General features: G+C 44.3%; 8 protein-coding genes across 8 annotated transcripts; 6 read left to right on the top strand and 2 right to left on the bottom strand.

Moving 5' to 3' along the window:
* Nucleotides 1-2,453: 2,453 nt before the first annotated feature.
* On the top strand, nt 2,454-4,108 carry LCP9604111_9295 (uncharacterized protein; the record flags this gene model as incomplete). The annotated part of the gene is made up of 2 exons (XM_039077533.1): nt 2,454-2,795; nt 2,846-4,108. 2 exons carry the CDS (start codon nt 2,454-2,456, stop codon nt 4,106-4,108), a joined length of 1,605 nt encoding a protein of 534 aa, XP_038924656.1.
* A 429-nt stretch (nt 4,109-4,537) lies between these two features.
* On the top strand, nt 4,538-6,110 carry LCP9604111_9296 (glycoside hydrolase family 76 protein; the record flags this gene model as incomplete). Its single annotated transcript, XM_039077534.1, has 4 exons — nt 4,538-4,634; nt 4,714-4,961; nt 5,018-5,467; nt 5,538-6,110. 4 exons carry the CDS (start codon nt 4,538-4,540, stop codon nt 6,108-6,110), a joined length of 1,368 nt encoding a protein of 455 aa, XP_038924657.1.
* Nucleotides 6,111-8,340: 2,230 nt separating this feature from the next.
* On the top strand, nt 8,341-9,300 carry LCP9604111_9297 (uncharacterized protein; the record flags this gene model as incomplete). Its single annotated transcript, XM_039077535.1, has 7 exons — nt 8,341-8,361; nt 8,455-8,526; nt 8,579-8,644; nt 8,720-8,834; nt 8,884-8,975; nt 9,027-9,114; nt 9,167-9,300. 7 exons carry the CDS (start codon nt 8,341-8,343, stop codon nt 9,298-9,300), a joined length of 588 nt encoding a protein of 195 aa, XP_038924658.1.
* A 244-nt stretch (nt 9,301-9,544) lies between these two features.
* LCP9604111_9298 (uncharacterized protein) lies at nt 9,545-12,804 on the bottom strand (the record flags this gene model as incomplete). The annotated part of the gene is made up of 17 exons (XM_039077536.1): nt 9,545-9,722; nt 9,769-9,943; nt 9,993-10,114; nt 10,170-10,176; nt 10,300-10,365; nt 10,413-10,523; nt 10,566-10,655; nt 10,707-10,883; nt 10,932-11,109; nt 11,157-11,353; nt 11,413-11,640; nt 11,691-11,898; nt 11,963-12,059; nt 12,110-12,116; nt 12,180-12,351; nt 12,405-12,581; nt 12,643-12,804. The coding sequence occupies 17 exons, from the start codon at nt 12,802-12,804 to the stop codon at nt 9,545-9,547; spliced, it is 2,352 nt and encodes a 783-aa protein (XP_038924659.1).
* Nucleotides 12,805-15,123: 2,319 nt separating this feature from the next.
* Nucleotides 15,124-16,965, top strand: LCP9604111_9299 (MFS transporter; the record flags this gene model as incomplete). The annotated part of the gene is made up of 4 exons (XM_039077537.1): nt 15,124-15,434; nt 15,490-16,476; nt 16,536-16,667; nt 16,719-16,965. 4 exons carry the CDS (start codon nt 15,124-15,126, stop codon nt 16,963-16,965), a joined length of 1,677 nt encoding a protein of 558 aa, XP_038924660.1.
* A 272-nt stretch (nt 16,966-17,237) lies between these two features.
* LCP9604111_9300 (CIA30 family protein) lies at nt 17,238-17,957 on the top strand (the record flags this gene model as incomplete). The annotated part of the gene is made up of 2 exons (XM_039077540.1): nt 17,238-17,725; nt 17,774-17,957. 2 exons carry the CDS (start codon nt 17,238-17,240, stop codon nt 17,955-17,957), a joined length of 672 nt encoding a protein of 223 aa, XP_038924661.1.
* A 228-nt stretch (nt 17,958-18,185) lies between these two features.
* On the bottom strand, nt 18,186-19,501 carry LCP9604111_9301 (uncharacterized protein; the record flags this gene model as incomplete). The annotated part of the gene is made up of 5 exons (XM_039077541.1): nt 18,186-18,542; nt 18,592-18,598; nt 18,657-18,687; nt 18,740-18,807; nt 18,858-19,501. The coding sequence occupies 5 exons, from the start codon at nt 19,499-19,501 to the stop codon at nt 18,186-18,188; spliced, it is 1,107 nt and encodes a 368-aa protein (XP_038924662.1).
* An 807-nt stretch (nt 19,502-20,308) lies between these two features.
* Nucleotides 20,309-21,672, top strand: LCP9604111_9302 (uncharacterized protein; the record flags this gene model as incomplete). Its single annotated transcript, XM_039077542.1, has 4 exons — nt 20,309-20,488; nt 20,542-20,668; nt 20,733-21,305; nt 21,359-21,672. The coding sequence occupies 4 exons, from the start codon at nt 20,309-20,311 to the stop codon at nt 21,670-21,672; spliced, it is 1,194 nt and encodes a 397-aa protein (XP_038924663.1).
* Between the last annotated feature and the right edge of the window lie 863 nt (nt 21,673-22,535).

Below are 22,535 nucleotides of genomic sequence, written 5' to 3' on the forward strand. Positions count from 1 at the left end.
TAATTCTTAGGGAGTTTAGTATTCCCCCAGGATTACTAATAGGTTAAGGGAGCTATTATATCTCAGGTAGTTAAAGAAGAAGAATTAGAATTATAAAGGTATATATTATATAGGTATACAACCTATCAACTAGGTAAGATATAAAGGGCTTTGTAGAGGGAATATAATATATTGATGATATACTAAGACTAATTCTTACTAGTCTCAGAGGGGCCCTTAGGGGGTCCTAAACTATAAGGGAATCTATCTACCTATATTTATATAACAAATCCCTTATAGATCGACATTGAAACAGATATATGATAACATAGATATTCCTTCCTAAGCCTATGTAGGTTTATATGTATTTCCCTCTTATATAGACCTTTATCTGTTATAAGGATAGAGACTTTCCCTAGGTAGTGGCTTTTCCCTAATTATCACTTTCGAGTTCTTTAAGGTCAGTAACTCTTAGTATATATATATTAGCAGCAGCTATAATAATAGTAGTAGCCTACTTCTTAGGATAATCATAAGTTATATATCCCTTTTCTTTATAGTAGAAACACTTTCCTTTATATATTAATACTTCTCTCTCTATGGTTATTATATTACTAGTGTAGCTTATACTTGGTTCTTTCTTAATTTAAGGGGTATAGGTTATAGTAGTAGTTTATATTCCTCCTCTAGATCCTCTAGCGGCTAGGGTAGTATAAGTATAGTTAATAGTTTTCTTTTCCTATTATAGACTAATTTTATATACTATACTATAATAGGTTTAAATAAATATATTGAAGCTAATAAGGTCCTAGTTCACTACCTATATAACTTATATCTAAAATAGGTATAGAAGCTTTAGGTAAAGGTCATATTTATAGTTTTCTTTAACGATAGCAGCCTCCTCTGTAAGCTATATAAATTCTATAAGAAAGTTAGTAAAGTTATTATAGGGCTTTATCTAAAGTTTATAATAGTTAATATATACCTCAGTCTTTCGGTTAGGGTTCGCGAAGATAGTTCAGAAGTAAGTAATAATATCCTTAGTATTAAGGTAGGGATTACTTAAGGTTACACTTATTCTTAGTATAATATAGAGTTAAGCCTTTCCCTTATAATAGCTCTAGATATAAATCTTTCGATAAACTAGAAGAGGGTAATAGTTAGAATTAGCTTTAAGTTTCTATTAGATAATTATTTCCTAAGTCTTAAATTATATTTCCTTTCTATCCTTTAGGATAGGAGTATTAGGTATCTTAATACTCTTAACTTAGGCTTCTACAATCGGTATACCGGAGTTTAATAAGGTTTATTAGGTAGTTAGTATATTATTTAGGAGATAGTATATAAAACAGTCTCTTTCTTACTAAGCGAGGCTTAAGTAGGCAATCGCTTCGTTTCGTTCGATAGTCAGGTTATTAATAGTGGTTACCATCTCTCTCTCCTTCTTATAGAGGGTAGCGATCTCTATATTTAGCTTCTATTTTTCCTTTTTAAGAAGCCTATACTAATTAGCTAAGGCGTTAAATTATTCTAGCTTCAGGGTTCTTTTTAGGAGTTTATTAATAGAAATTTCTTTATTAGAGTATAATATTTCGTCTCTCTCAATACTCTCGATCAGGATAGTATTTATATTCAAAGGGCCAGGGGTAGGAGTAATAGGTCCCTATTAGCCGGTATCTTCTTCCTCTAGGGTATCTAGAGGTCGCTTTCCACAGCTCACTGAACTTCTAGTTTCAGGAGCTATATCGTGATCGAGAAAAAGTTTAAAGATATAAACTAAGCTGGAGCTAGTCGTAATAACTACTCGTATAACTGTACAGTTCAAGGTTGAATTTTAGAGTGATACTTAGAATTATATTATATACCAAGTCGTTCAAGGAAAGAGTGCATTTGTATCAAAATTCTAAGCATAAGGAGAGAAGAAGAAAAGGGAAAACTATCTATAAGGGCGTTCCTCCTTCTTATATCCTTCCTATTTGCTTGTTTGCTTCCAGTGCAAAAGCTCGTTTGCCCTTCTTGGAAGAAACGAGGGAAGTCGCTCCTGCCTAGATCGTCACAATGTCGACGGAGATCTCATACAATAGGTAACTTCCAAGGTAAGCATTGTCTATCATTCAATGCTGCATATCTGCTGTCAAATCCTGGCGCCACCCTAACCTAAAATTGAAAATCCCGTCAATCTTAAACCTAGTTAGACGGATGGGTCCTATTCGCAACTTTCCACATCTATACAGATCGATGCCCCAGGCACCAAATCCATCACATGACTCGACCATAATCTCCCCTTAGCTGGCCCACTTGTTTATCCGATTCTCCGGCAGCAACCCCGGTTACGGCCCGTTAACGCCAGGCTGAACATGAGATGGGAAAGAAAATCGAGCTTGAGATAAAGCGCGACCGCCTTGAAAAAATACAAGTAGTCTGGGTGGGCCCTGAAAAATGACGTTCCTATCTACTCCCTAGACTTCTCGGACATGCAGCCTGCGCAATCGGATTCTTGTGCAACCGGCCCGCGTCCATCGCCCTTGTGTGAGGTTGGACATGTGATCAATGGAGAGGAGGACCCTCACACCCTGAATCCAAATCATTCCAAAAAACCAGAAGTTGATCAGAAAATTCAATCGATCGGCGATGAACTGGTGCCTCTTTACTGTGTCCTGCCAAATGGCGAGAAGACTTTCGTTATTATGGCGGGATCTTTTGCAGCCCTTTTTTCACCTCTCTCCAGCAGTATATATCTACCGGCACTCCCATCTTTGGCTAGCGACATGAATGTTTCTGTCTCCCTGATCAATTTGACTATCACCACATACTTGGTAATGTCCAACGAGGTAGATAAGGAGAATATGAAGCTAATTATTTCTAGATATTCCAAGGACTCGCACCTTCTTTCATTGGCAGCTTTTCTGATAACTATGGACGCCGTCCGGCATATATCATCGCTTTTGCCATTTATCTTGGAGCTAATATTGGCCTCGCTTTGCAAGACAACTTCACGGCACTGATGATTCTGCGCTGTATGCAGTCCTCGGGCAGCAGTGGAACTATTGCATTAGGAAGCGCTGTTGTAGCCGATCTCTCGACCCGCGCCGAGCGTGGGAAATACATTGGATACGCTGGAATTGGACTTGCACTAGGACCGACCCTTGGCCCCGTTATCGGTGGGCTGTTGGACCATTTCCTCGGGTGGCGATCGATATTTTGGTTCCTGGTTATTTTGTCGGCTGTTTGCTTGGTGGTGATCCTTATCGTTCTCCCTGAGACGTGTCGAGCTGTTGTGGGCAATGGGTCGGTGCCGCCAGCCTCGTGGAACCGCCCACTGTGGACATTGTTCGTACGAACATCACGATTCGATGACAACCAAGGGACTGCCGATCACTCCACCGTCCACCGATTGAAGAAGCGCCCAAATCCAATTACAGCGCTCTTGATAGCCACACAAAAAGAGATGGGGTTGGTTTTATTGTACGGATCCTTCTTATACGCAGGGTACATGGCCGTTATTAGCACTTTGTCGACCCAGTTGGCGAGTCGATTTGGATTCAACTCGATTGAAATTGGATTGTGCTATCTTCCGATGGGCATCGGAAGCATAAGCTCCCGCTGGGTAGTTGGCCGAGTCATGGACTGGAACTTTCGCCGCGAGGCACAGTTGCAGGGAATGATCATTCACAAAAACCGACAGCAAGATATTGAAAAGTTCAATGTCGAACGAGCACGCTTGGCGATCACTCTTCCACTGATCTATATGGCTAGCCTTTGTATTTTAGCTTACGGTTGGGTGATGCAGTATCGCACTTCGCTGGCCGGCCCCCTTGTGATGTTGTTCTTCACCGGTCTTACAACCACAAGTGCATTCAACACCTTGAGTACTTTGGTTGTAGATATCAATCATCAAAGCGCCGCCACTGCTGCGGCAGCAAATAATCTATTTCGCTGTCTATTGGGTGCGGGGGCCACGGCTATTGCGTCGCCTCTAATCAAATGCATCGGCATTGGATGGACAGGTACATTCATCGCTGGTCTTTGGGTGTTAGGCAGTCCTGCTCTATGGGTTGTTTTCTACCGAGGGTACCGGTGGAGGAGCGAGCACAAACAGGATAAACTCACCAATCAGACGCACGCTTGAGCCCGAAAATCAATCTCATGATTTGTGTGAATCCCGCTAGAGAATGAGCGACCGGACCAGAGATGAAGCCAACCAGAGCCAACCACATTGAATATCAGATCTACTCTATGCTCTGCATATTATCTCCGATGTCTCCAAACCAAAAAAGCTTGTAAAAGCTTGGCATTAGGCCCCACCACCGGCCTTGCACTCCACAATGAAATGAGTTGACGACGCTAGCGCCGAGGCTTACGCATGCTCTTCTATAATTAAAAATGATAGTATGGAAATAAGATTGCTCAGTGGTGTCCATTTTTAGAGAAAATATTTTCTTTCATTCCTTGATGTATCAGTGACTATTTTCGAGCACATCGGTCTACGCTATTCTCTGATCTCCTATATCCCTCTCTGGTGAAACTTGTATGGTTTCCCATACACCACCTTGATAAGATGCACTTTCTCGGGGTGTCTCCCTTTGAAGGAGCTGTCGCTGCACTACTCCTTTCCGGCGTAGCACGCGCAATCGATTTGGATATTAGCGATGAACGTACGTGGTGGAGTTGAGATTCCGCGCCTCCCCGGCCCATGTCAATTACCAGAGAAGTTAACTTTTGATCTCATAACAGAATCGATCAAAGATGCCGCGAGTACCTCCACTTACGCTATGATGAAATATTATTACGGCAACGAGACCGGTCAAATTCCTGGAGCCTTTCCAGACAAATGGTGGGAAGGAGCTCCACTTTTTATGGCCCTGTTAGAGTACTGGCATTTTACTGGCGACACGACATACAACGAGGAACTAAGTGTTGGATTGCAATGGCAATCAGGTACGGATGGGGACTATATGCCAAGCAACTACAGTTCTTACCTGGTGAGCATCTTCAGAGTCTCAAAAGGCAACAATCTCTAATGCCGGGTATCTACCAGGGGAACGATGATCAAATGTTCTGGGGTCTAGCGGCTATGACGGCCGCTGAGTTCTCATTTCCGGACCGATCGACTGGGTTCTCTTGGCTCTCTCTAGCTCAGGGTGTCTTCAATACCCAGATCAAAAGATGGGATACAACCTCTTGTGGCGGTGGTCTACGGTGGCAGATTTGGCCCTACCAATCTGGATATACAATGAAAAATTCTATCTCCAATGGGGGGTTATTTCAGTTATCTGCACGTCTAGCCCGCTACACCGGAGATGCAATCTATCTGCAGTGGGCTAACAAGATCTGGGAATGGTCTGTCTCGTCACCTCTGCTAAGCAACACAACATGGAACGTTGCCGATTCCACCGATGTTAGTAATGATTGTGCGACCCAAGGAAACGCCCAATGGACATATAACTACGGCACGTACCTGATGGGGGCGGCGTATATGTACAACTATGTGAGAAATGCCCTTTTCAAATTCATGTTGGCTTTGTTCAAGTACGTGTACTAACCTCTACTGCCTACAGACAAACGGTACTACCCAAGCTCAATGGCTGACAGCAGTAAATGGCCTACTGAACGCGACAATTGAGAACTTTTTCCTCACGGGTGGGGTTATCGAAGACTATTACTGCGAGCCTTCAGAAACCTGCAATAATAACGAGGTCCTTTTCAAAGGACTGACTTCCACATGGTTGGCATTGACTGCTCTCCTTGTTCCATCGACATTTGACACCATTCTCGCGAAGCTCCAAACATCGGCCAAGGCAGCCGCTGCATCCTGCACGGGCCACAGCAATGGCACTTGTGGTGTCCGGTGGTATAAGTCTACATGGGACGGGTGGATGGGAATGGAGGAAGAGATCAGTGTGACAAAAGTCTTCACGGCAAATCTGATCAACTTTAACAAGACTTCTCCGGTGACCTCGACCACTGGCGGAAACAGTACCAGCAATCCAACGGCAGGTGAAAGTGACAGTGATGCTTCCAGTACAACGACTACAGTGACAACCGGTGACAGGGCGGGCGCTGGCATCCTGACCGCTGTTTTTGTGGCTGGATGGATTGGACTCATGGCTTTCATGATGCTTGGTGGTTGATTTTTCGAGCACGTGTGGACATCGTTTACTTGCTTCCTCATTTGTGCATTTGGAGCTTTGGCAATCTGGCAACGGATTGAGTCAATAGTGTTGTATTTATATTTACGGGAGTTTCTTGTTATTTTTTTAATTGATACCAGATTTATAGACCCGTCGGTGAGAGCAAGATGGTTGAACCGACTGGCTATTGTATATAACGGTTTACTTCAGCTCACACAATCCAGAACCATATTCGCTACATATGTGCTGGATAATGTCTAGCAACTCTTGGGGGTTCCCCTTCCGTTCTAGTGCTCACCCCCCTCGAAGAACGGCGTAGAGCACTATTGTCACAGCGATGTCCTGCAGTTACAGGGGTTAGTCCTAATTAGGACAAGTACTTTTTGGCATTCCATTTTCAAGAGCAAAAACGTAAGGGGAGTTGTATTGATGTCGTGCGAGAGAAGCAATGACCACGTTTTCAGCGTCAAGTGTTTTTCGGGCAAGTTTCCAAGTGCGTCCTCTGGGTCAATATCGAAGATTGACGGAAACTGGAGCCCTATTTTCGCAAGTAATCGGGCCTCGTACATAGCTCCGAGTCTATACGCGGTGATTTCTGTCAATTGCTGTACCTTTTCTTTTGGGTAGCTGACTCCTTTGAGAATTTGATCCAGACAGTTATGAAAGCCGATATTCGGACCGGCATTGTCGGCACCGCGGTTGGAGGTAAGGTACTCTTGGGCGAGATATTGTAGACGTTTGAGCCGCCGTCCGAGCTCTAGCCACTTCGCTACTTGCCGCGCATGTCAATGGGGGAACCTGACGCAGAGACTGCCATTTTCCTTGAATGACACAAGAGGCAAACCGAGGCGGTTCGGGGTAGGTGGTTGGAAGAGAACTGCTTCTTCCCTCAGGTGACCTTGTCTTGACTCTTGACGATAGCCTTGAATGCGGCAATGGCATCGTCCAGGTATACGACATCTGTTTCAACTCGAAGATTCAACAACCTTGGAAAAAGCTTCTAGATGTGCACAAGTAGCGGTCAGTTATTTAATGCAGTAGAGGATAGCTAGTGAAACGAACAGGAATCCGATCAGCGAGATAGTCCCAATGGGAAGGAAATAGATAGATGGGCGCATGCCAATGTTCGATATTTTTGAGCGATGAGAGAGATATGTAGAAGGTTAGATTCTCTACAACGATCGAGATCTAGTTAGTCAAATAGCTAGGTGAAGCCTGGCAAACCAGGCAACGGCATGTGATCGGCACGTGGCCACCACAACAGATATAAAGTGTCCGGGGACTCAGCATATTCAAATCCGGGGTACAGATACTCTCTTCGGTATTCCAGCCGCGAAAGACTAGAGTAAGGTACAAAGTGTGTAACTTCGGGAAGACCAAATTTTCCAGAGCTGGCTGTACCACTGCTTCAATCTTCTGGCTATATATTTTCACAGTTGCAGCTTTCACAAGGTCGGTATACATCTGGCGGCGCTCTGGGGAGACGTTTATCATGACCTCGTCCAGGTGCATCCCACTTGATATTTCTATAAAGCCCCACAATATACGTATCGCGACCTCATGGCGACGAACTCCACGCCAGCCTTCGGTGGCCGTTGAATCTCCAGTGAACTGGCCTCCGCCATGCCTTTGCAGAGGATCCCCAGACCGGGTGGGGGACGATGAGGATTTGCTACTTGGCCAGCTGCTGCTGTTGCTGTCTTATGTCGGGGACTACTAGCCAACTGCTGGAGTAACATGAGGTGGTGAACAAGGTCACTTGAGGCGTGTTTCGGATCTTTCGGCGCAAGTCTCCCGAAATTCAGCCGGGCGGATAGTGGCCATTGCGACACGTAGTCCTGGTTGGATGGGAATAGAAGTGGTGGGGGCTGCAATGGAATAAGATATGTGGGTCAGGCGAAGTTGCAATGATTCGATGTCATTCTACCGGAAGAGGAATGGCTACGGACACGGCACGGGGCTTGCAAGTGCAAATTAGGAAGGCGGTACTGAGGATTCAGGCAGCCAAGGGTATATCTGATTGGACTGTGACCACAGGTCATGTGGGCCCGCCTGAGAGTTCAGTAGGGTTAGCAGCCTGAGGCCACCCGCCAAGAGTTCTTATGTGCCTTAAGGGTTTCAGTACCTTACCACTTCCCTCAACTTACCCACTTCTCTCTTACCAGTACCATACTACTTTTTTATTAGTTACATAACCACCAACATTACTTGTCATATAACTACCGCTCTCATGGTGAAGTACGCGATGCATGTAAGTATAACCCTATGAGATGATATGAAAAGGCCCCAGAAAAGATGGAAATACGATAGATTGAAGATGAAACTAACAGTTATTCGCATTCAGACTGCATACCGATGGTACTGCACCCTGAAATCGAGGGAGGGTATAGATCTCCCTCAACTAAACGATCCCAATGTGAGCATACTATTTATCTACTAATAAAATGAATAAAACTAATAGAGAATAGACACAGGGGGAAATCGATCTATTCCTCGGCGAGCGCTTTTGTCGTTATGCCAACTGCCCGAAAGATGTGGGTTTTCTTTGACATTTCCTTCATTTCTTTGTTAAAGTACTAGTAAAAAACTAATACTAATTTACCTTACAGACTCCTGCTACGTCTACCAACAATCTCAGGAAGCATTATGCAGACAAGCATACTGATATGAAATTGGCGAGTTCGGGTGGTCGTCCAACTTTACAGGACGAGCATGATGCCGTTGGTATGGTATTCTTCTACTACTTTTTTACTAGTATTCTGACCTCTAATAGAGTTCTACATTGCGATCCGGGATGAGTATGACGCGAATGTTGCTGCTATAGTACAAGTGAAGCCTGAGCTTCCTCGTAAGGCAGATGGCACTGTGAGTTACTTCTAATTTACTAGTTTTGATTATATACTAATATTGGAATAGCTTCACCTTACCAATATGCGTAAGGTATCTAAGGAGCTTGGTGGTCAGGTTCCTTGTGAGCCGTGTAAGGATGCAAATGATCGTCAAGGTAAGATATTATCAAGAAATGTATCTTTTTACTACTTATTAACTAGTATTAGGTTGTTGCCGTGAAGCTAATGCTGACCGGTGTGATAATTTTAAGCTGTTTGTAACTAGTGCTGTAGAGGAGGATGAGGAACAGGATAACGAAGAGGGAGACGAAATGGAAGAGGGAGAGGAAATGGAAGAGTGATACTACTAGCCTTCCTTTCTTTACTGGTGAAGAACTAGTATTTTCCTACTTTGGCTGCTATTGGTGGAGTTCCTGCGAAAGGTTGTTATTATGCTTATCCTGCTTTTTACTAGTATTTCTCTGTATAAAAAATAAAAAAAACATGGCGTTTGCCATAACCCTATAGTGAAAAGTAGTATAAAACTGGTAAATTGAAGATATTAAACATTATTGTATATGAAGTAACCCTATCGCAACCCTATCTCTAGAGAGTATTTTCCCTTTCCCGTAGTACTAACTGTCTCTCTTGTTGTTTAAGATCCTCCCTCAATTTTTCAACCTTTTTCCTCTGATCTTCTAAACTCTCAATGCTATTCTCATCCTGGCTGTTATTGCCAGTGTTGACTGACGTAGCATGCCGAAGATTAGATACAGCGGGTGTGCTATCAATGGTCAGTAATTAGTATCATACTAGTAAAGAGTACATACATTGCACGACTTGTTGAACGACCTTGTGAGCTGCTTGCTCCACGGCCGCGTTTAGCCTTTTTGGATCCTGCCCGAGGAATTGAATGATTGCCTGAAGAGTTAAACTCATAAAGCTCTTTATCCTCAGGGGCCACATCATCATCTAGGACTTGGTAACGTTTCCGTCGCAGAGATTCTAATTATTATTAGTTAGATGCCAGTAAATAAGTAGTAAATATACATACCCTCTCGCTGTATACTCTTACTAAACCGTGTCTGCATATCATCTGCATGATAGGAATGTCTGATATCGAAAGCTTCACGGCTATGGTATTGCTGTACGTCGGTTTCGTCGAGGATCTTTGACCTAAATGAATGTAAGTAAATGGTAGAATACCAGTAAATAATTAATATTCACTCACTTCGTGACTGCACCAAGGAGCGTATCCTATGTACCCATATGATAGGATTTATAGTGGCTTTGCTCTACTGCATTTGTATACTTTCGCGCTTCCTCGAAGAACATAGAGTCTATTGGCGAGCATGCATTACAAAGCCCAGCTGCAATAACATCGATCTTCTTATGCTCAGCCCAACCCTTAAGCTCAGGGTTATGCGCTATAAATATTAGTAAAATACTAGTTTTTTCAAATGGAAATATATACCGATAATAAGGTCAGCCAACTCCCAATAATTCTGTCGACTTTTACAGTCCATTAAGCTGGCTAGTCGACTTCTTCCCTCTATATGTGAGAGATCTTCTGGGTCCCGGCTTGCTGGCACCAATTTGTTAATTGTACGTATGAAGTGTATCTTACAGAAGATAAGAACATTCATAGTATGCCATCTCCAACCAAGATCCCGGTTATTGGTTTTCTGGTCAGTCTCCTGGAGCATTTTTCCAAGCCCTAATACTAGTAAGTTACTGTAATAATAGTAGTAAAAGGTATAATACTTACCTGTCATTTGTTTTGGGCACATATCAGTGATAATAGACCTTATTCCACTACCATGTAGATAGTGGAACTTGATCTTCTTACCTATACAGCGCTCGACGAGATTAAAGACATTTCCAAATATAAAATGATACGCTTTTGTAGTCTCCTGATCTGTGAAAACTCGGAATAGCGTCATAACTAGAAGATATTAGCTTTGGATACTGATATAATAGTAGTAAAACAAACTTTTTCCATGCTTTGGGACAAATGTTGCGAAGATAACCTCGTTAAAAACGCCTTTCACTCGCTTATATAACATATCAACTTCGAATGAATGTAATGAAGCAAGGATCTCGAGCTGTTCATTAAGGGCACAAAATATAAAGGCACCTTTTTCATCATGCACAATCTCGCGTACATAGAGCTAAAGGATAATTAGCATAGTAGTAATAATATACTAGTAAAACGCACCTTTATAGCCGGATTTTTCTCCATCTCGAAGTAAACACCTGCTAAATGTCTACCCATTGGATAGTCAATTGCTCTCCTTTTTGTAAGGACCACAGAAAATCGCTCTTTATTTGCAAAGCTCTGGTGTAGTTCAGACAGGGTTTGAGCGCCGTATCTGGCGGCGAGGTCTCGAACCCCATCACTCCGAAGAAACGCGCCTATAGATACTAATTAGTATCTAATAAAATAGTATTATAATACTAGTAAGGTTACTTACTAAGTGTAAGATCCGATGTTTGTCCCCGAGATAAGAGATTCCAAAGCTCTTCTATAAGGTCGTATGGTGGCTTACTCGGTGGCGGGGGCGGGTGGTTATGTATCCCTGCAGAGTAAAAGATAGCATATGGATGCTTCTCTATATCCTTTGGCACAAATGTACGGAATTTAACTGTGCATTGTGGGAATTGTCTCTGGATCGCACCGCGTCCGCCTAGGTGCACAACATCTATAAAACTAGTTAGTCAATAATAATATACTAGTAATATGAATTCATACCGCAAAATTGGGCTCGTGAGCTAGTTTGGTAGATTGCAGTGCATACTTCTGTGGTAACTTCCCTCTGTTCCTTTTGAAGAAGACTAATCAGAAGCCCTATATCTAGCCTGTTCCGCTTTGTATATAATGTTGTAAAGTAATGATTCGCGTGGTTACTAGCTGAGCCGTTAGAACAACGAACGAATGGCAATTCCTCTCCTGCTACATTCTAGTTATTAGAGGCTATATATTAGTAAAGATATAGTAAAAAGAATAAGAACGAATTTACTTACCTGGTGGTTGAATTTTCCGTAGACCATTTCGCAGGTAGCGTCTGCTTTTTTACAAGCTTTTCTCTCCAAAAATTTCTGTCGAAGAGCATCGCAGAAACTAAATAGTTGTTAGCTACTAATAAAATATTAGTAAAATAGGTCGCATACGCTACCGCTTCACGTTGGGGTTACGAATATTGGTATGACTGTCGAGCATCCCTCTTTATAGAGAACATACGCCCTACAAGCTCTTCATTAACCTCTGTATAGGAGAGGTTACGGAGATAGTCGTCAAGATGAACACAGTGCTTCATGCCGGAACAGTAAGATGCTGTCTTCGTGACTTGGCAACCAAGGAAGGAGCAGTAAATATCACTTTTTCCGCCATCACGCCTACTAGCGTACTGGACCTAGTAAAATAGTTAATAACTAGTATAATATCGATGATTATATAACAACTTACTAGATTAAGTGCATTTTTCTTCTCTTGTGAAGAGAGATGTCGGAGATTAACCACATATACATAGCCTTTCGGATGAGTACGCGGATATTCTGGAAGGAGAGGTACATATTCAATCTCTGTAGCAGATATTGCGTCGTGGGTAGCTTCTGTTAGGGGAGTTGGTTCATCTTCCGTTCCCTATTTGAAAAATATTAGTAACAAACCAGTAGGAAACTAGTAAATTTCTTCAAAAACATACCTCGTATTCGTTGCGCTCATGCAGGATCCGATCATCGGATGCATTGTAAAGCTCGACATCTGCCTCTGCAGGCTCGTCTGGTTCAGGAATAGGCTCGGCCTTTATAAGCTCTTCAAGCTTATGATAGCGGTGTTTCCACCAGGTAGATTGATAATGCGCCATGGTAACTACTAGTAAACGAATTGGAACAATGGTTTGTAAGTAGTTATACGTGCATATCCAAAGATATATATATTCGATGTAGAGTTATTTATCAGTAATTAGGTAGTAAACAACTAGTAAATAACTAGTATACAAGAATGTATCCCTTGTAAACATACCACATATTTCATACCAAAACGGGATGATCTAATCAAAGATACCGTACATTTCCAGACCAAACAGCATTTACATAAGCCTAAACTAGGGGTATCGACGTGAGCATTGACCGCCTGACCAACGTGAGGTCTCAGGCGGGCCCACACGACCTGATCTCTCGATTGGACTACAGTGTAGTGCTGCGATGAAAGAGAGAGTTGTATTTCCGAAGGGGCAGAATACCCGACTATTCTAGTTATGGAAGGTTGGTGCCTGCACCGGACTGATGGTCAGGTGATCACCATATCCAACAATATCTAATAAGCTGCTAAACGTACACATACCAAGTAACTTGCGAGGCTTAGGTTCTTCCTATGCGCATTTTAGTCGGTCGAACTCTTCTTTGCTAGACCAGAAATTCTTGTCGTCTCCCTCGACGAACTTTGTTATTTTCAGGATTTTGTAATTCAAAAGAACACAAGCAAACATGCAATGTCAATATAAGTGAGGGATGAAGGTCTTGGCATATAAATGACAAGGAAAGAAAGCAACAAAGCCATTGAAGAATGCCACAGTCAAGAGAAACACTTGAAAAGCAGGATATGAAGGGCTGGGGAGGTGACTAGAATGATCCGCACGGCAGAGAAAATGGTGTTCGGCTAGTAGTCGATAACAAGAGCAGTCGCATTTACTTCAATTGGTCACTGGAATTAAGATCTACCTGGTGTTCAACAGCAGAGTGAAATGACGACCTAACTTCCATTACCGGGCAGTGTTCCCATGTACGCGTCTCGATTTATTGCTTCACTCTGGATCGAAACTATTGACATCAATTCGGTATATGTGACTACGTCGATGTAGGCCCAGCCAAGAATAGGAGCTGATCTGTTTCACCCTAGAAAGTACGAAATTGAATATGGCTTGAGCCGGCACAGCAAGGTGCCCATCTCCGTCGGAACCCTGCCACCCTTGTAGCCTTAGGTTCCGGGGTGCTCATGATGCTTAATCTCGTCCGCTTTTTTATCGTTCCCCTCTATATCCCGTGGGTGGATTTTGGCGCTGCATCATATTGATCGAGGAAGACGCTACAAAATATATTATTCGACAGCCCCGAACGGTCAGTGCTTTTACTATCGGTCACCAATCTCAGCCCAATAGGCAATATAATCCCACCCCCTCTTAGTTGCTGATCGGCAGGCAGTCTTATCTTATGGCAGAAATGTGTAGGTCTTGTAGAGCGATTGAACCTTCTCGCACGGAATGTTACCGCGCGCATTGCTATTTTCGATACGGAGTACAATTTCCTCCAACCCCTCCCAGGTCTTCATTTTCTATTTGAGCAATTAACAGTAGTGTAACAAGTCTGATTAATCTGAAACTCAAATCAATCATGTTTTTTCGTCTCCCCATTACACAGATCGTCTGTTTCGTTGATCCTATATGTTGTTTACTTCTATAAAATTACCACTGAGCTGAGTACACTCTCGCCTTTAGCCTGACAATTGACATTCTTATATTAGTGGAGTCACTAGATTCTATCGAATATAGAGTCTTGATTGAATACCAATAAAGAGTGACCTGTTTGTTGATCTGGAAAGCAAAACGCCTGTTCCGAACTCCACCCCGACGGCTTCGGCACGGGAGACACGCCAAACCGGCTTCACGAGGCGTGTCGGAATCGGTCCGCAAGTAGTCTATACTATGGTGTCATTGTTGATTATATTTCAGCCTGAAAATAAAAAAAGATGAAGAGTTTTCCTTCGCTGAGACAAACCTGATAACGGCTATGGTCGGTTGTCCTCGGCAGTCCACTCCATAGCGGGTGTCAGCCACACCTCCGATTATAGCCGAGACTGACATGACTTCTGACTGGTCACTTATTTACTCTGCTAGAGCACTGTGACTGGATAGTGGATATCTAAAGCACCTCAAGCCACAGCGGAAAAGTATGGATCTTTCAAAGGTGTCTTTTTGCCCTAGTTGAGGTCATTTTCCGACAATCAGGGCCCATTTTACAATGGATCAAGGATTAGGCCGAAGACCTAGAAGACTAGGAAGGAAAAATGTGATTGATGGGCCGACCGAAAGAGGGACATATACTGCGTTGCCTTCCTCGGCCAGAGGCTTGTATATTCCCACACCAACTCTCGGTCTATTCCCCAAACCTTGATATGATAGCATACAATGGAGTGCCTCAATCAACACCCAGACAAATATGAGCCAGATATCGACTTCCCCATTGACTCTCACAGCCATCGATCCGACGACACAATTGAGGAAATCGACCCTCTCGAGCTTACCCGTATCAACACATATCGACTGCAACAGAAAACTACCGTAGGCTCTACAAGAGGGCCTACTCCCCGTGACAAATGGCTCCCTATGGGTGCCAATAAGGATTACCCACCTCTGCTCCCGGATTCTGAAGACTATGTCGTCGAGTTTGACGGAGCCAATGATCCCTTACATCCATACAATTGGTCTACATCTAGGCGGTATGTTCACTACCGTCCCTCCCTATGTAAGATACAGTTGCTAATACCTCGACAGAATAATGTTAGTTTGCATCCTGTGTTATGGTACATTCGCCGGGTCGTTTACCAGCGCGGTCTTCTCGGCTGCTATTTCTGGCCTGAGCAAGGAGTTCAACACATCCGCCGAAGTTGGCTCACTTGGTGTGACACTCTATGTCCTTGGATTCGCAGCCGGGCCAACAATTTGGGCACCAGGATCAGAGCTGATCGGTAGACGTTGGCCACTGTCCCTCGGACTTTTCGGATGCGCCATCTTCACCATCGCCTGTGCAGTTGCCAAAGACCTACAGACCATCATGATCTGTCGCTTCTTCGCCGGCCTGTTCTCGGCGAGTCCCATTTCAGTCGTTCCCGCTGTATTTGCAGATTTGTTCAATAATACACAACGAGGTGTCGTCATGTCGATTTTCTGCATGGCAGTGTTTATCGGGCCCTTTTCGGCACCGTTTGTGGGTGGTTTCATTGCAATGAGCTCTCTGGGTTGGCGGTGGATAATGTACATCTCTGCAATCATGGTGTTCCTAGGGTTTGTCCTAGTCTTTGTGTTCCTTGAGGAAACATATGCTCCAGTCATCCTTGTTCGCAAGGCAGCCACCCTACGCCGACAGACTCGCAATTGGGGCATTCACGCAAAGCAAGATGAAGTGGAAGTGGATTTGAAGGAGCTTCTGCGGAACAATTTTGCCCGACCCATTGTCATGTTGGTCAAGGAACCCATACTGCTTTTGGTCTCATTGTACATCTCCTTCGTCTATGGCCTCATGTATGCTCTTTTGGGCGCATACCCTGTTGTCTTCCAAGGCGTCTACGGAATGAGTTCGGGTGTCGGTGGACTTGCGTTTATCGGCATTATCATCGGCGAACTTCTTGGCGGCGTTTATATCCTCATGATACAAAGTTCATATAAGACAAAGCTGGCGGCAAACGGTGATAAGCCTATACCCGAATGGCGCCTTCCGGCGGCGATTATAGGAGCTGTGTCCTTTGCAGGAGGAATGTTTTGGTGAGTACCCTTCTTGAAATCCTCAACAATATTTGATGTTCTAAGCTAATGCCTAATAGGTTCGGCTGGACCGGATACACTTCATCCATCCACTGGATGGCCCCTGTAGCTTCGGGACTTCTCACCGGAGCGGGGATCTTTTTGATCTTCTTGCAGTGTTTCAACTATATCGTTGACTGCTATCCTTCGCTGTATGTAACCATGTTTCTCCTGTGAAAACTAGTAACTAACACAATTGACAGGGCTGCATCCACTATTGCCGCGAACACAATCTTACGCTCAGCTATTGGCTGCTCATTCCCACTTTTCTCCCGGCAAATGATGGAGAACCTAGGGGTGCAATGGGCAGGCACAATGCTTGGATGTATCGCAGTCGTGATGATTCCTATTCCTGTTCTGTTCAAGGTATACGGTCCATGGCTGCGGGAGAGAAGTAAATTGGCATGCTCGCCAGTTTTTGATGTTGAAAAGAAACCTTATGATGTCTAATATGAATTCATGTGAAAAGCCAATATACCCAATTTTATTTTGAAGACCAGATCGAACACAGCTCTAGTTAGTTAGTTAACTAGTTAGTCATAGTCTTAGTTATTTGTCAATCCGCAAGGGTTCTTTCGTTCAACTATAAATGACGTCACCCTGCCAGTCAATCCGCCGATCCATAGATCGATCGGATTGCTAGGCACTCCGCAGTTCGCGAGAATCCCACAATCTAGCTAACACCTGCGCACTTCTCTCCTCTCAATATCTTTCAGTTCACGATGGAGTACCCTACCAATAACCAAATAATTTTCGGGCCAGATTGGGACCTCAGTCGCTGGACCTCCTCCGATGACCGCGTCCGTGGTGGATCATCTGTGTCAAATCTCGATCCTACCCCGGAAGGGGTGCTTTTTCACGGAAACCTCGACATTGAGACACTCGGCGGTGCTGGGTTTGCTTCACAGCGCACGATCGGAGACGAACAAGTATGGGACCTGACCGGACACGATGGTGTTGAGCTACACGTTGGTCCATCGGATAGGAAACGTTACACTTTCTCCCTGACAGACGAAATACCACAGCAGAGGCCAGACGGCCGTGAACAAAGTGCTCTTGTCTGGGAATATGATTTCTGCGAGAGTGAAACAGGGCGTGAAGTGCGTATCTCATGGAAAGATCTGAAACCGACGTATCGAGGCAAGCCGGTAGAAGATGCTAGGCCGTTGGACTTGTCGTGTATAAAAAGGTTCCGGATCATGATTCGAAGGTGAGTTTTATGTCAACTGAGGGCGAAACATAGATGCTAATTATATAGTTTCTTTGGGGCACAACAAGGTGACTTTAGCCTGAAAATTCAGTCGATCGGTCTGTTCCGCCAGAGCTACCTTGATGATCCTAGTGTCCCGAAAGATTCCATGGGCCACGGTGACGACAAGACGGGACCGGAGGAAACTGAAGAGAAGAAAAGCTGGTTTCGAAGTTGTTGCCCATTGTTTTAACTTCGTGGTCATCTCCGAAATCTAAATGATCCTCAAAGAATTGCATCATTGAACTCTTGTGGGATGAGTGGTGTCATGCGAAGAACTTCATTTTGTGGATGTTGAACTTCCAAACTAGGAAGGGTGCTCAGTCGTTGTAATTTAACTAGCGTTTATACACCTTCGCACCAAATTCTTCCGACAACGAATTTTGGGAGGCTACTTAGGTAAACCATGCAAGATAATTCCTTACAAATGAGCCTTTTTTCGAGAGCCCCGGAAGGGATTTGGTTGTGGGAAATGTGGGTTTCCCTCATCTCCCATTCGAGGCTCTTGAAAAACATGGATCTCCGTCGTCTTCTGTATTCCGATGTGCTCCAAAATTTTCTCCTGACTCGAATGACGACTATCATTTCGGTTGACTTCTGGCTCGATATGAGAGGCAAACAGCGAAGCGTCTGGAACAAGACGGATAAGAGGGATTGGCTTCTGTCGAGGAGCCGACTCTGTGTGCGTGTACGCCGAACCCTTGCGGGAGCGCTGCAGTATGGCTGCGTAGGACTGTCGGAGGGTAGGCAATGACGAGCAGATGATAATAACGTACATCTTATATCTTCATGAGCTAGAATTGCTTAAACAGTACATGAGAACTTACCTCAATCCTAGATTTTATCAACTTTTGTCAACAATTCGGAGAAAATCCCTGGGGGTATGACTTACGTATACCACATAGTAATGTCGGCCCATGACCCTATATACGATTAGTCGGTGTACTCGTGAAACATGAGTCGAGGAATACATACAGGTAATGTCAGAATGGACAGGTAGGTTCTTGAGCAAAACGCATTTGACCAGCGTTGCCGCCGCCGCACTAATAAGTCAGCTTGAGCCTCCCGGGGTGTGATGAAAGGAGTGAGATACAAAATACCAGCTCCCATGACTGAGATGATCGCGACCTTCATCTTAATTGCGAGCTGGACGTGCCAAAAGATATAAGCCGGGAAAACGGCGAGGGCCAGATCGTTGAATGCATTGAAGGCTGCCTGGGATGTTCCAGCAACCAACTGAAAGTTGAGACTGAAGCAGGAGCCATCCACCTTCGGATTCCAGATACGCTCTGGGGGTCGGCAGAATCCAATGATGATCACGATAGCTAACACATTCCACGCTACTGACACCGCCATCATGATATATAAGAACCATCGGCGCGCTGCGGATGCAGATTGTCCCATAAGCCGGAGCAGGAAAATGGTCACACTCATCTTACCAGTTGTAGTGCTGACAACAGAGAAGTTGGGTGCTATGACTGTGTACTTGATCGCCTGAATTTGCCGATTGCCATCTGGAATATCGCTCAAATGGCGTCCTAATCCGTATGAAATGGCGACTTGGACCAATGAGGAGCATACCAGAGCATTTGCCAGTGACAAAGCGATAAAGAAGTCATCCCACCCAGCGCGCCTCAGAGCCACACGTGTGTATAACCGCAGACCGACAACGACCACGGCGACACCACCAAAACACCAGGAAACTGCCGTGATACTGACACCGGGATCGCTCATCATCTTTGTCAACTTTGCTGCCGGGGTCATCACCACCCAAAGGCCTTAAAAGCGGACGGGAAACCTCGTATAGCGACCATAATGATCGCAACGCATACCCCTTATTCATCCATTTCATATTAGCAAAATCCTACAGAGTACTTTGGCGTACAACAGGGTACTACTGTGACATCCTGATGAGTACATCCCTGTCATTAAGCCGTCTTTTCACAGCCAACCCAGTGAGGAAATCCCATTGGCTTGAAATCTATTGGCGGGCCGGGGAATGCGGTCCGGGACGGGGTCATCGACCTAGCGTGCTCCACACAATCCTTTCTGATGTCAAATGTGGTGAACAAGGCGTTGTTGTTGTTTTTATTCCCATATCTGAAATATCACCTTTATTGTACAACTCTATTGTACAAAGGTGACCGAGATGCACTTCACACCCTCATAGCGTTGGCTCCAAATTTAACTCCGTATAGAAAGAAAAATAATAAGCGGCAAACTTGTGGGTACAACGTCCGAAAATCCTTTCCGACTTGAAACGATCGTCTAGACGCCGTACAGTATGGCACTACGCTTGGATACTTGGGGCTAGAACCTCGAATCTCATGAGCCAAGCAAGCACACCCACAGCCCAATTTATCCACCGTGTCAGTTATAAACATGATTCGCAAAAGCACCCAAAAGGCGGGAAAAAACGGATCAAAGAGTCCAGGGATCATTGCAAATTCGATAACCTGATTTTCCTTTTCAGCTGCTATTATACACCTTTGTCAAGTTACAACTCATCCTCTTATAGAGATATCTCTATCCATAACACTGAAGATGGCAACCGCTGTGTCAAACGAGTCATTCGACCAGCTGCAGCACCAATTGAAGCAGTTGCTGGGAGCTTTCCAAAGCCAACACGAAGAGGCAGATCGCGTGGCCGCCCTGAAGGCAGCGCAGAATCTAGTGAATGCACTACAAAAGCCGCAGGATTCGGTCTATCATCTGGCCTATTCTGTAAATATTGTATCATGCAGGGTGATGATGATATTTGTGCTAACTCGGGCTAGCCTACTCATGCCATGTGTGTGCGCATTGCCATCGACATGGATATATTCACCACACTGACGGAGCGGAATCGGCCGGTGTCGCTCGATGAACTGGCAGCCGTGAGAAATGCGAGTCCAATTCTAGTTGGTATGTTCTTGTCTACGGCTTTTTCTATTTTGCATGGGTGACTGACGATGAACCTTCTGTGTAGAACGAGTCTTGCGTATCTTAGTTGGCATCGGCTATGTTGGCGAATATGACACGCGCGTCTACGTTGCGAATACAATGACACGCCAGCTGACTGACCGACTCAGTATTTCGGTAATCAAATTTATATTTGATGTCGGCATGCCTACTCTTGCCAAAGTCCCCGAGTTCCTTCGCCGACAGGACTACCGAAACCCAGAGGGCGCTACCACAGGCCCACTACAATTTGCCGAGAAGATTGACGAGAGTCTTTGGACTTGGTTGCCGAAACATCCGGAGTATCTTGATTCTTGCAATACCTTCATGGAGGGTGACCGCGGCGCCCGGCCTAGTTGGCTTGAATGGTTCCCGGTGGATGAGCGTCTTCTATGTGGCGCTCAGAATGATGCGGAGACGCTTATGGTTGATGTCGCAGGCGGTCGAGGTCATGACCTCGCAGCATTCATGGCACGGTATCCGCATGTGCGAGGGCGCTTGGTGCTCGAAGATTTGCCACATGTTTTGGAAGAGAGCACCGTAGATGCAGAGCGCATTGAAAAACAACCGTTTGACCTTTTTAAGCCACAGCCGATTCATGGTGGGTCTCGTACTCTGATGCACGATTTGGACAATTATTAACGTGAGTTCCAGGCGCCCGTATTTATTATATGAAATTTATTCTCCACGACTGGTCTGATGAGGAGAATCATATCATTCTTACTCAGCTGGCTGGAGCAATGAAGCAGGGTTACTCAAAATTGATCATCGAAGAGTTTGTGCTGGCTGATCGTGACGGTGTTATGTTACCGGCGATGTGGGATTGGGAAATGATGATTTTCTGTAATAGCATGGAGCGCTCCCAGTCTCATTGGACTCGCTTGCTTGGAGCAGCTGGTTTCCAGGTTATCAAGTTCTGGGCACCTCCTGGCGATGGGCAAGGCATCATCGAAGCCGAACTCAAATAGTTTGTTAGGAGCTATGAGGAAGCGAGTTTGAACTATCCTGATCTTTTTATTTAGTTTGACAAGTCACATGTGATATTCGCTCGATCGTGTAGAAGGTAAGATGACTTATCAAGCTCTGATTTCCACCCTAACATCTTGTAGATCTCAAACTATATTTTTCGTCGCTCTTGCGCGTTGAAGAAGCTATTCCGATAACGCATTTCCAACCGTACAAAGGCAGTAAAATGCAGACATCTTTCGACATCAATATTAGTAATAGTGATTAATTTCCAACCTCATTCGCACAAGGGCAAATTCTACGGTCAGGCAGCTCTAAAACTGAGAGAAATAAAGGGTCTATACAGTCGGTATAACCTCAACGCTTGGATATGGCCAAAATTACCGTTGTGGGGTGGGAATAGAATCAATTCCGCGGTTTAACTACGGAGTACAGAAAAGTATCAGCACTCTACTTCTCCGTAATCGTGCCAGGCGCCCAAAACACATACCGTGTGTTGGTACGCCCCAGTCAACGATAATTTTCACTCAACGATAAAATTGCCAAACCAGGTGCCTTTTGTATGGTATACTAATACAAATAGTACTTATCATACAAAATCTTAATATCCATTTTCTCGATCCTCTACTAAGGCAGGGGAATAATAGGTCTATACATATTAATTAAAAGGGCTTTAGTTTATTTGACATCTATTCGAAATATCAGGTAGACTTAAAATTATAAGATATTCAAGTTTTTACATATACACACACATATGTTATGTGGTGCTTTTTAAATATATTTGTCATACTTCTATAGTTATTCTGTAATTTAGTACCAGCTACCTGTAAGCGACCGCTCGGGGTGGTGACGCATACGGGTTATA

This window comes from Penicillium roqueforti (genome assembly GCF_015533775.1).
Source record: "Penicillium roqueforti strain LCP96 04111 chromosome Unknown scaffold_45, whole genome shotgun sequence".
Classification (NCBI taxonomy): domain Eukaryota; kingdom Fungi; phylum Ascomycota; class Eurotiomycetes; order Eurotiales; family Aspergillaceae; genus Penicillium; species Penicillium roqueforti.